Source organism: Pipra filicauda, unplaced genomic scaffold, assembly GCF_003945595.2.
Source record: "Pipra filicauda isolate LSUMZ 115617 unplaced genomic scaffold, ASM394559v2 scaffold185_size1782982_pilon, whole genome shotgun sequence".
Taxonomy (NCBI): domain Eukaryota; kingdom Metazoa; phylum Chordata; class Aves; order Passeriformes; family Pipridae; genus Pipra; species Pipra filicauda.
The window spans coordinates 941793-955112 of record NW_024104293.1 but is presented as its reverse complement, the minus strand read 5'-3'; the positions used below and the strand labels follow the sequence as shown (position 1 = coordinate 955112).

At 42.5% G+C, this 13320-nt stretch overlaps 1 protein-coding gene across 2 annotated transcripts in view; it reads right to left on the bottom strand.

Annotated features, from left to right (window-relative positions):
- Nucleotides 1–13320, bottom strand: part of CUNH1orf21 (chromosome unknown C1orf21 homolog) — a 113063-nt gene that overhangs the window by 34957 nt on the left and 64786 nt on the right. For both annotated transcript variants that reach the window (XM_027723460.2, XM_027723463.2), the window contains exon 3: nucleotides 10641–10735. In XM_027723460.2, the coding sequence (XP_027579261.1) occupies nucleotides 10641–10735 (95 nt within the window). The remainder of the gene's footprint in view (nucleotides 1–10640; nucleotides 10736–13320) is intronic.

The window sequence follows — 13320 nt, the reverse complement described above, 5'->3', positions numbered from 1 at the left end:
ATATCGAGCAAGCAAACACAAAACAACGGCTGCAGCAGTGGAAAATGTTCCTGCTCAATAAATGATGTGAGTACACAATTGCCTAACAGGTGGAAAATCTAACAAAAACAGTGACTATTGAAACAGGAAAATAACATTTTGTCCTCATTCAGTACAACAGACACTGTCTATCTGAAGGTTGGTTAGTGTTCTCCTGCTACAATTTTTATTCCTGGGAGTATTCCTCACTCTTGGATGTTCTAGTGTATGCTGCTTGTAGAAGTATTTTTTAACATTTCTTACTAAATAACCAAGATGAACAGGGAAAAAACATGCTAAAAATAATTTAGGTAATGAAGAAAGTCTCATACAGATTGGACAGTGGAAAAAATGGCATTGTTTGTGTAACAAAAGGAGACAAAATCCAAGTAGTTCAAAACAATAATGGTATTAAATGGACTGGGAGCTTCTGGTTTTCTAATCCCAGAACAGAGGAGCAACAGGGCTTTTAAGAGACTAGTGGCAAATTCAAAGCTGAAAATGTTCATTTGAAAAAAATAAGTTAGAAAACTCTGTTTTTCAAGCAATGACAACTCTAGATGAAGCAACATGCTGCTATCATGCGCTGTTCGTGGCAAGCAGGGAAGTTCAGGGTTGCAGAGAACCCTCTGAATCTCTTCTTACCTCTCCCTGTAGTGCTTCTGCTCATTTTCCCATTTTCTTCTTTGAAGACATTAGTTAGGGAAGTTCACAAAATGAAACACTTTCCACTGAAAAAAATTACTGCAGTATAAACAGGGTACAGCCAAAATGCACTGACTGTATGAAGGATTTGCCTGAAACCAATCCTGAATGCCCCACCCCTCTGAGGGCTTCGCCTCAGCTTCAAGCAATGAAAATTAATAAATTCATAGAACCATAAAGGTTGGAAAAGCCCTCTAATATCATCAAGTCCAACCACTAACCTGACACTGCCAAGGCCACCACTAAACCGTGTCTCTAAGCACCACATCCGTATTGGTTTGAGGTCTAAAATGGCACCTCACCTCTCTTTCCCAGGTGCAATAGCATATTCAGACTAAAACTGAGAGATCATTAAGGCTGCATGGTTAAATATCTAATGAAATATCTACAGATAAATTTGCTTGTTATAACTGTGCACTTCAACAGTCTGAAACTGCAGAATCCCAGAATATGCTGAGCTGGAAGGGCCCCACAAGGACCATCAGTCCAACTCCTGGCCCTGCACAGACCCATCCCCAAGAGTCACCCCCTGTGCCCCAGAGGATCAGCCAAACCCTCCTGGAGCTCTGGCAGCCTTGGGGCTGTGCCCACTGCCCTGGGGAGCCTGGGCAGTGCCCAACCAGCCTCTGGGGAAGAACCTTTTCCTGAGATCCAACCTGAGCCTGCCCTGACACAGCTCCAGCCATTGCCTGGCTGCTGTCCCTGGTCCCCAAAGAGCAGAGATCCTGTCCCTGAAAAGAAAGCCTGACCAGACCCATATAATACCTATAATTAAATGTGAACAGATGAGAGACTGAACTGCTACTTGGCCGCTGTGACAAGGCAGGAGGACAGCAGAGCACAGCTCACTGGCTTGGCCAGTGCTGCTCCACACTGGGACTCCCAGCAGCCAGCACAGCTGCCTGGACTCACCAGCTCTAGGCTCTATCAGTGCCTTCTGATGATTTTAGGTATTTCTGCATGTTCACTTCTTCCTGTATCTCCCCTTACCCTCTGTTCCAGAAGAGCAGAATTAATAATTAACACCTACGAGGCAATTGCTGAATAGCAAGCACCAAAACAGAGGATACAGAGAGCTTCTCCTGGAGACAGCTTGCAAAATCCTACAGCTCATCTTTCTTAAAGCTTCAGTTCCTCAAGTGTGGAGATGCTCAAGTTCTTAAAAAAATAACTAAAATAATAAAAAAGTATCTCAGCTTTAAAAAAAAAAAAAAAAAAAAAAAGGAGGGGAAGGTTACCAGTCCTCACAATGATGGAAAAAACTCTTAAATCAAAAACTGGCTGCCTTGCCATGACTTCTGACTCCTGCTTCACCAAGAGCTCTGTGTCCATCCTCCTCCTAAACAGCATCAGCCCAAAGAGGGGGAAAAAATCCCAGGCACAAACCACCCCCGTTAAAATTATACAGGCATGGGAAAAACACAATTCTTATGGAAAATGACCTGCTTCCACAAGTGATGGGAACATCTCTGCAGGTTTTAGAACTCCTCACACCAACAATGTAAACTGGTCCTGAAAACATGTTCCTGAGAGCTGCCCTGGGCTCCTGCCCATTAGACCTCTATTACTACATTTTTCCCCCATCAACACTGCAATTACATGTTGCTTCTGGACACCGGCATTTTAATATGCTTAGAAACAAATATAATTATATATTTTTTAAGCTTTCTACTTAAAAGTCACATTCATCAAGAGCCTGATAAATCATATCACTCTACCTCTGCATAGGGCACTGTGAAGGTTTATTCAACAACAAAGGGGGAAGAAGGAAACGAAGTCTGGTCTGAAGAAATGAAGCTGGAGGACCAAAATTTTTATATTGTTTTCTGACTTGCTAAAAATATTTATTAATAGTATTCACTTATCTTTTAGATTTTCATAATGAAATAGAGAAAAAATGAATACTTCACCAAAAGCATTTTAATAGAATCCAGAAGAAAAATAATATTAATAGCGCAATCATTTACTTTGATGTCTATATAATATGCAGTGACCCGTGAGTGGAATGAGCTAAAACTGTCATAAATCCATTATGAGAAACCATTCTTTGAAGAATATCACTGCAAATTTGAAATGAACTGGGCAATATGGAAATCACCTAATTGCACAGCATTTACAATAACTGGCTCTGGTAACAATGTCCTTTCCTTGCACTTCTATTTCAGCTGCAAATACATTTCTTCCAAAAAACACTGGAAAGATTGGTTTATGAAGACTGAAATGCTGTAATTACTTAGTAGTGACAGCATATAGGGCAGCATTCATTTAGGATATCAGACTCTGGGGGAAAAAAGAAACCAGAGAATGATTTTATAATTTTCATTTCTCTGGGAAAGGGAATCTGGGATGATACACACCATAAAAAGTGCCAATCCTGACACTATCAATGAAGACTGGAGGAAAATACCATATATTCCCAGGGGAATTTCTTAGGTATCATCTTATTAAAGTAAAAAGCAAAATTCCTCTTAGAATCCTACAATGATTTGGGTTGGAAGGCACGTTAAAGATCCTCCAGTGCCACCCCCTGCCATGGGCAGGGACACCTTCCACCAGCCCAGGTTGCTCCAAGCCCCGTCCAACCCGGCCTTGGACACTTCCAGGGATCCAGGGGCAGCCACAGCTTCTCTGGGCAACCTGGGGCATCCAGAATATTATAAAGATGTTGTCCTACATGGCTCTGGAATGCATCCTCACCAAGTGGGACACACCATCTGCTCTGCCCTCTCTGTCCCTCTGCCCTCTCGGCTGCTCCGAGCGGCTCTGCCAGGAGGAAACGACACCTTGGCCCTTGCAGGTGCCTGGGGAAGGGGGTTCTGGGGTGTCCCAGCTCCCCCACCTGCCTGTGGGATCTGCTTCATTTATCCTAATGGGAACCCTGCCATCTTGAGCAGAAGGAGCTTGACATTGCTCTCATTGCTCCTCCACCGAGTTACTCTCAAATTTTAATCCCTGGCTTTCATTTACTCACTTATTCTGTGGCTTTAGTTCTGTGGTTTCTTTCTTGAACTGAAGACAGTGGAGCTCAGATGGGGAGCAGCTCCACGAGGAACCTGTGGGACCTGTTCCCCCAGAGCTCCCTCGGGGCCCCGGGATTTGGCTGACACAGCATCCAGGCAAAGCATCCAGCCTGTCCTTGTGGGAAAATGTGTGGGGGAGCAGCCTGGTTTTGGAGCCCTCCCTTCCCTGCTCTCTTCTGCAGTGCAGGAGAGGCCACGGGTGGGTGGCACAGGGACCTCCTGCACATTATCCCACCTCCACGCTCACCTGGTGATGCTCACGTTGTCCTTTTATCACTCTTATGCCCCAGGACCAAAGAAAATGGTGTCTGGACTTCTTTTTCCCCTCACGGAGTTACCCAAGCTGTAATTTTCCATGTTTTTGTGTTTTACTCCCTGCCTGGATTCCAACATAAGAACCAACAACATCTTCAAGTATTTTGTTGAGCTGAGGTTTTATATCTTCTATATACAGATCTTACATCTATGTGTACTGGTATTCCAGTGCCTAAAGGGGCTCCAAGAGCTGGAGGGGGACTTTGGGCAACTGTGAATGGCTTCCCACTGCCAGAGGGCAGGGTTAGATGGGGCACTGGGATAAAATTCCTCCCTGGGAGGGTGGGGAGGCCCTGGCACAGGTTGCCCAGAGAAGCTGTGGCTGCCCCTGGATCCCTGGAAGTGTCCAAGGCCAGGTTGGATGGGGCTTGGAGCAACCTGGGCTAGTGGGAGGTGTCCCTGCCCATGGCAGGGGGTGGAAGGATATGGCCTTAAGGTCCCTTCCAACCCAAACCAGTCTGTGGTTCTATGATCTGAAAACAAGAGGGAAAATAGGGGGGCAAGAGGGCAAGAGGCAGAGAAATTAATGGCCTATATTTTATACATAGAAAATTTCTAGATATCCACCTCTGACTGGGTAATGCACATGATGAAGCTGTCCCAGTGCTTGTATCTGGAGCTGACCCCATCCTGGGGTGGGACAGGGGTTCCTGGATCATGTTGCATACAGCAATGAAAGGAATCATGGGGTCAACACAGGATTTAACAGGCACAAACTCTTCAGGGCAGACAAAACCCAAGAATCCCCCTTCTTTCTAAAGGGTTGAGGGCTTGGGCATTTCTGGTTTCTTTCCCTTTACAAGCAGAGCATGAGGAAGTTTGATCCTGAAATGGTGTGTTCTGAAACACCATCAGTGCAAATGGTTTAAAATAAATAACTAGGAAACTCGAGCCTGGATTCTTAGTACTGGAGTATACATTAATATGTAATAATTTTCATTTTTACAAAGCTCTTCATCAATGTACTACAACAGAGCTGTGACAAATATAGAATTACACATTCAAAACACAGCAATTCAGAGCTTATCTAGCAATAGGAAGCAGCACTGGTTTTAAGCACCTTGAAGTCCCAAATTAATTATATTTCCATGTTTAAATTTGCCCTTATGGGCTACAGAAAGGAAAACACCACAAATACCCCCAATAAATTTAGTGGTGGCCACCCTAATTTCTTTTAGCTGGTTTATTTCTTCATATTTTTTTAGCAACTAGATTGGACAGCTTGGCAATAGAATTAAAAAGGTGTTTTCCTAAACTGATGTGGAATTCAGGCATATGCCAGCCTTTCCATTGCACATCAGAAATGTTTATGATTGATGTATCTATAATATGCATTCTGCATACTGTAATATATATATTTAAATAGGGATCTTCCCTTTCACATATTACATTTTATATAGTTATTAAGGTGTTTCAGTCTGCATTTTCTGCCAGGTTTCTAATTTCACACACTTTATCTATCAGATATTACTGTCTACTTTTAACATATCACTGCAGAAAATGATAACTGGTGTTGAATACAGAGCCACGGAGGAGGAGGGTTTGCAATACCAAGTATAACAGAGCTGAGTGATAAATGGAGAACAGCAGCCAGGCTGAGCAGCTCAAGAGAGAGTCAGGAAATAACAGCACACACAAGGCTGACAAAAATTGCATTTGCAGGTAAGTGGAGTGGAAATTTGTACTTATCGGGGAAAACAAAAGGCAAAACGTTGTTATTAAAGGTGGAGTGAGAGAGAGCAAGAGCAACAGAGAGGCAATTTTCTCCCAGCTCCAGCAGGAATTCATCTCAAGCTCTAACATGCAATTTCACTATGGAGCTTCAGGATGAAACGGAGGATTACACCTAATTGTTTTGGGGGTTTGGACAGCAAAGCATAAAAACCCAGTACGTGGCCTTTTGTACCAATGCAGCCCAGAAAAAGATGAATAAAAGTTATAAAAACATCCAAACCCTGAACTGCAATAAATATGAAGATAGCCACCTAATGCAAAAGAAATGCAGCTTTAGGGATTTGATATGTTCAGGGAAATCTGTACTATTACAGCTCCACTTGGAGCAAAACTGATACAGCTCATCAAGTTTGCCAAAGCAATGCTAAGCTGCAGGAATACGACACACCTTCTCATTTTACCTCTTCTGGCAGTCAAAGTTTACAATGGAAAGCCCTGAGTGCTGTGAGAGTATGGAAATGGGGACAATTAAATTTGTCCTATTATGAATGTTAAATAGGCTGTTATGTAATTGTACTGTGTATATTTAACGTGGTGGCGTAGAGATAAACAGTCCTTTCCAAACAAAAAATGAACAGAGCATTAAAAATGGGGAAATGTGTTATTTATTCTGGTCACACCTCCTTACAGTAGGTAGGTTTCGGAATGGATTTTACCTTTTAAAATCTTAATACCGCCTGAATTTTATCATTTTAGCTTTCCAAGGGTATGTGAAACATGATCAGCCATCAATACCCTTTGCTACTGTTTAGGGCCAAAAAATCTCTTCTGGAGCTGCTGAGTGGCAAACTCAACGTTGGTAAAACTCCCTTTGTTTTGGAGAAGGCTTATCATAAACCCCTTAAACAACACATAGTCGCCCCAAAAAAATGGGGAAATGCAGGAGAGGTCCCTTCTGCCCCAGTGGGGTTTTGCAGAGCTGCTGTGGATCCACAGAGAGTTGAGGTTTACTTTTAACATAGGGGGGTTCATCACCTCATGTGGCACACTGGCACCAAGGTATGCATGGAGACAAAACCCAGGAACCCAAAAAACCATCCCAGTCAGCCCTTCTGCTTCTGAGCTCACAAATAACCATCACAGCTGCTCATTTACCTCCAGGAATAATAACACACACAGGACCTTCTAGGCATTATCATGTCTCATGTGAAAATTAGCACACCTTCCATATATTTTCTTACATATATATATATATGTCCCACCACTTGTTATTTAAAAATTTATATAGTACAAATTACTTCTTTCTTCCATCTATCTACCAGTTCTTCAGAGGCCTGGCTCCAAATGTCTCTGGTTTAGCTGAGCAGCTATCACAGCACGTGATGCAGAGTGACAGCATCCAGCGTAACCCCAACTCTACAGCACTTAATCCTGCTACATCCTAATCCCATCAGCAGGATGTGGGACTGTCAGCTCGAGTGCAACATGTCTGTCTTCATTTTGAGGGTGGAGATGCTCAGGAAGGTGTCGGAGGTACCAAGAATGAGACCAGGACAGGACTGATCCCAGCAGCAAGTGGAGAACTGGAGAAACAAACTGAGTAAAGAAGTGAATCATGGATACAAAGGCAGGCAGGAAAACAACTGACTTCAACAGAGTCTGAAACAAGCTTGACTTTTTTATCCTTTCTTATTTTCTTTTTTATCCCCTTGTCAAGAGCCTACGTTTTAATTCAAGGAGGTCTTTGATTCTGCCAGAAAATGTCTTCCCATGGAGCATCTTCTGCTTCACCTGGCAGGCAGCTCTAGCACAGCCATTCCTGTTGTCAGTGCATCTTGGGAATATTTCTGCTTTACAGTGTCAGACTTGCTCAAGTTTTGAGCTCTGCTTAAGCCTCAGGTTGGAGCTGAGAAGCTGGTGATTCACTGACAGAGCCTCAGCTCTCCCACGGATTCCCACGCTTGTACCAGCCCTTCTCCAATTCTCTCCTTAAGCAGAATAAAAGCCTGGGACTCTGACCACAGGACCCCAGGATGAAATGACAATTTCCCTGGTGACTGCCACATCCTCCTATTCTCTATATCTTACTTATGTGACCTTTTTTCCCCCTGACTCAGAAATATTGCAACACCAAAGGCAGAGATGGCACCACATCAGAGTCCCTAAGTTGTAAAGGAAGAGGTTTTATTTTCACTCGAGATTTTTTTTTTTTTTAAGCAAGACTTCAAAATACTTCAAAAAAGTAACAGAGGTGATAATGGGATCGAAAAATTCAACGGCATCTGAAGAACATAATTCAAGCACCAGTATCAGAGGTAAGATAACCCACAGCAGAGCAGTTCCCAGGCACAGACTATAGGGACATTGAGGTTATACATCTCATCTGGGCCATGCTTCTGAAAAGGATGTCAATTTGCAGCCCTGTGACAATAAAGAAATGTGGGATTAAGAAACAAGAAAAGGGGAAAAAGGGCTGGTCGATTCTCCCACCGCCTTTCCTTGTGCCTAAAATTTCTGTTGCCTGGAAATGGCTGATGAGAAGCCAGGATTATGTAAGCACTTGCCAACTTTTCACCCGTTCAGAAAATTAAAGCCTGAGTGATGGGTAGCTTAACCCATCCTCTAAGCGCTGAACTAAAACATGTTTACTAAGGACAACTTGAACAGTGAAACCTATTTAAAAAAATCCAGGAGTGACGAGGACTTGACAATTCCCAGGATTAAAAAGCTGCATATATTACAGACAAGGTAATCTCCTTATAGTAAGATGAGGAAAAGGAAAATAAAGCCTTTTTGGTGTGCAAGACAGTTTTTGTTTTAAAGTATATACATCGTGACTGAAGACTTTGTGTTATTGTCTTTTATTTTCCTTCTGATAAGCATGAGAGAGAAGAGCTATACCAGCCCTCAAAATCCATATTAAGTTCCATTTTCCAACAAACCCACTGCTCCCATAAAACATGACCCGTCAATAATAAAACATGAAGCACTGTCCTGTAGAAATGGATCTTTCCAAATTTAATCAGGTTAACACTTAGGTGCTACAAGACAGCAGTAACTAACCAAAGTGTAAAATATCTTGAGCTAGTTTTGAGTACAACTTCAGCCATTGTGTCACCTCAGCAGACCTGAGCTTTCCTGAACCTTTCCTTGCTGTCCTTCAAGTGGCATGTTACCTTCTGCAAATACTCTAATTTAACTCAGCTGAAGGCTAGTCTAAAATCTAGACTGAATATCCTGAGCTGGAAGGGACCCACAGGGATCATCCAGTCCAACCCCTGGCCCTGCACAGACACCCCAACAATCCCACCCTGTGCCTGAGAGCGTTGTCCAAACCCTCCCGGAGCTCTGGCAACCTTGGGGCTGTGCCCACTGTCCTGGGGAGCCTGGGCAGCGCCCAACCAGCCTCTGGGGGAAGAACCTTTTCCCGGTATCCCACCTAAAAACCTGCTAGATTTTTTTTCCTCCCCCCCCCCCCAAAAAAAAAAAAGAGGATTGTGTTCATTGCGTTAATTTTTCCTTTTTTTTCCCATTTACCAACAACACACTGAGGTGCCTAAAATGAGCAAAAACTTCCTGCAGTCACACTTCTTCCAGTTCAAAACAAACGTGCTTATGCTGGCAATAAATTTGGATTCACTGGGGATGCTGCTGGAAAAGGGGATATTCTCAGCAATGTTTCTGAGGCTCTAAAAAAAAAAAAAGACCCACCCTAAATCCTGCTACAAACTGAAGCTGCACTGTCCACTGGAGCATTAGCAATGCAAAACTTCAGGTGGCAAATACCTAATCTGGAGACTGAAGAAGAAATCGTGTCACCTGCTGCTCAATCGCTGCTTGAGCAATGGGGTTAGGACAGCAAAATAAACTCTGTTCCCTGCAGGAATGCACGTGGAGTGGTGTAACACAAGTGTGTGGGTCTAGAAGAGGGAATATGAAGTATCCAGTTGCCTGGAGATCACTTACATCTCCAGGAAAAGAAAAAAAAACCCCAAACAGTGGCTTTTTGTACAATGCTGGCAAAAGGCAAATCCTCAGCTGGTGATAATGGTTACGGTTCCACTGAAGGCTGATGATGATGTTCCCCTTCTGGTCCTACTGATGGGGGGGGGGAAAACCAACAATCCTACGTGAAGAAAAGCTGCAATGAATGAGTGGAACCAGATGTGAAATTTTGCATCCAACTATGAGAACTGTGGGATGTCTTGGAAAATTTCAGCTGGGCAAAGCCCCAGCCAGCCAATTACAAAACCTACGTTCCTTCAGCTTTAGAAGAGGAGAAATGACTTCTCAGAAATGCCAGAAGTGACTCAACTGTGATTTTTAAGCTGCTTTAACAGCATCCTAGTGATTTCAAGTAGTCCTAAGACTTCACCTGTGATTGCCTTCCCGTAAGTGGAACTACGAGTGCTCAAATCAGGGCAGAAGTAACACACACCATGTTTTATTGTGACTGCTGTGTTATGAATATATCGGTTTCCTCCAGTCCTAACTGCCTTCCCCGTGAATTTTAAAATATGGAAAACCAGCAGTAATGGTTTACTATCTCCATAAGTAGATAATATCTCCACAAGTAGGTCATTTTCTTAAAGGCAGTGCACTGCTGGTTTACCACCACAGACACACACATTTCAAAATAAAGCGATTGTTCAGATCTGCAAGGGAGGGGAGGGACTGTGACTGTGGAAGCACTCACTCCAAGATCAAGTAGGGCCTAATTCAGAAAGACAAGCAGGAAAAAGCCACGTTTTGCACCTTCTATGAGAGCTGTGCAGGGAGCTGGGACATTCTGGAGCAGATCCCGTTGCCGCGCGCGAGCCGGGGTTTGAGGGTGTTGCACGTTGCATATTTCAGGACAAAAGCAGAGCCACATTATGTCATTAGATAAGTGATAAGTTCAATCCTTACCAAGTTTTCTTGGTTCCTGGCTGCTATTTTCTGATCATCTTCTCCCCCATTTTTCATGTATTTGACCTCTTCCACTGGTTTGATCCTATACTCATCTGAGCACCAAGAAAAAACAAAAAAAAGAAAAAAAAATTTTTTTGAACCAGTGTAGTTCAGCAGCTGGGACAGAAATCAAACTAAAACCAAAAGAGCTGACTAGAAAAGACCCTAGTTAAGCAAAGCAACTAAAAATTACATGTATATAGTTTTAAAGGCTTAAACGTGACTGATACCAAGGGAGATTCTCCTGACTGAAGCTTCAGTAAGAATTTTCAGTACTAGTTTCCAGAAGTTGTTCAGTAGCTTCTGGTCTAGTACAGCCATGGCACCACAAAACAGGGATGTTTGGTGTGTACTCTCTCCCAAATCCCTAGTTTTCTGTATAATATGTTCAGTGCAAACAAGTTCTTTGCTCCTGCATCCTCCCTGGATTTTTATTCTCAGTGGGCAACCAGCAGTTACTACAGAGAGGAGTCTACTCACGGATACTCCTTGCACTGAAAAAAGACTCCTTTGAAAAGCAAAGCTGATGGAGGGTACTGAAAATTGAAGTTAAAAGCTGGTAAAAACAACTCACACCAAACTCCACTGCTTTTATTTTTTCTTTTAATTTTGTTTTTCCTGAGGACACAATGCACAGTCACGGAATGATTTCTGGAGAGAAGGCCCCATGCCCACCATCTTCCTCTTCCCATTTCCCCCCCAGCAACCATTTTTTCCTGCATATGAATATTACCCAGACAGAAATCCAGCCTGAAAATAAGTAAGAAAAAAAAGTAAGATTCTTGCTTTGCCCTTAATATTGATCAGCTTCGCATTTCAAGTCTTCAAATAATAAATTCCCAGCTCCAGTATGGAAATATTTTCTGTCCCACAGGAAGCTTCAGTAAAGAAATTTTTTTCTTTGGTAGGACAAGACTGGATTTGGGGAGAAGTGATTCTTTTCTCCAGCCTGAGAATCCAGTGCCTGTAGTACCAACACTGCCTTTTCTCAGTCTCTTTTTGCCTTGTAGCACATGAATCTATTGGAAAAAACACCCAGAGTTTTGCACCCACACTCCTCCAGCCAGGATGTATGATGCAGAAGAGAAACTTTATCCCACAAAAGTGGCAAATATTAATACAAAGTGAAATGAGACACAGTACACTGGGATAAAAGGCAAAACCTCAGCAAATTAAAAGAAACCACACAAAATTCCCTCTTTTTTGTGTGTGTTTTCAAGCAATTTCTCTCACTTGATGAGAGAAAAACAGAACACAAATGGATTTTTCTGGGTTATTGCATTGCTAAAAAAGTAACCAACGCTATTTAAAAGGAAAGTTGTTTTCTGGAAACTGTGAACCCCAGAATCTGTGAGTTAAATAAGCCTTATTTTGAAAAATAAGGCTTATTTTTAAAAGGCTTATTTTAAAAATAAGACTGTTAGAAAAATTAATCCAATTTTTAAAAGTACAACATGGGTTTGCATTTGGTTTAGTCCGTATCTCTATGGAGGTTTTTTTATTATACGGTTTAAATAAAACTGTGGTTTTATCAAATAGCAGCATCTCAGATGCAAAATCTCAAAACAGATGGAAGAATTTAAGGCAACATTATTAGATGGGTAAACGTGAACAACAACTCTGAGGTTTTTTTTCCTTTTTTTTCAGTGTAATTTAGCCGGTCTGGAGGTGACAATTCATAAACCCAAAAGGGCTGAACACAATAAAGCCTGGGAGTTAGAAGTACTTGATTGACTGCAATTATCTAACTTCCATTTTGCTCCCAGCTCCAGTGATCTCTGCTGTGATTAGCAATAAAACCCACATGCAGAAAAGGCATAAAACTCCCACGGCGGCACGTACAGATTGGAATGGGAAAACAGATGAGCAGGAGAAAATAGCACAAAGGAAGTTTGCAGAACCCTCAGCCAGTCCATGGCAACCGAAAGAGGGAGGCACGTTCCACCCAGCCCAGTGAAAACGAGGAAGGGATGGAGGTCCTGATGTTCAGCAGCAAAAATAATCTCTGGAACGTGTCTCCTGCTTATTCCAAGAGATTAATTGTGCTTGAACACCGACTGCATGGCAGCCCTGTGGGGATTGTATGTGAGGGATGCTTCCCTGAAAAACACCATCTCTTGCAGCAAGTCAATCAGGGCTCTGATGAGCCCATGACTGATAACCGGTATAATCAGCTTTATATGTGAAATTTGAATACAGCTGGAGAGTTTTTAGAGATCATCATCAACAAAATCCCTCAAAAATGCCATCTTAAATTCACGTTGAACATGGGCACAGATCCTTCAAATGCTGCATCATTTGTCAGATGCGCCAAGTAGCCCTAAAATGGTGGCAAAGAACTTTGCAAAGATTTTTTAAGTGATTTTCACAAGAGTGTTAGTAAAGTTTAATACTTACTTATGAATAGAGTAACTACTCAGTTATCTGTAGCACAGTTGGCATTACTCTTCCCTCCATCCTACAAACTGCAGGAGTGCAGATACCTGGATAATTCAAGCTCAGTGCAGTAGCAAGGAAGTTTCCAAAACTAAATCAGTCACTTTTCACTACATTTTTGGGGCAAGTTGAACACACCACACCAAACAGCAAGTCTTACTTCGGAGAAATCCACGTTCCCCTCAGGGGAATGGCTTCCGAC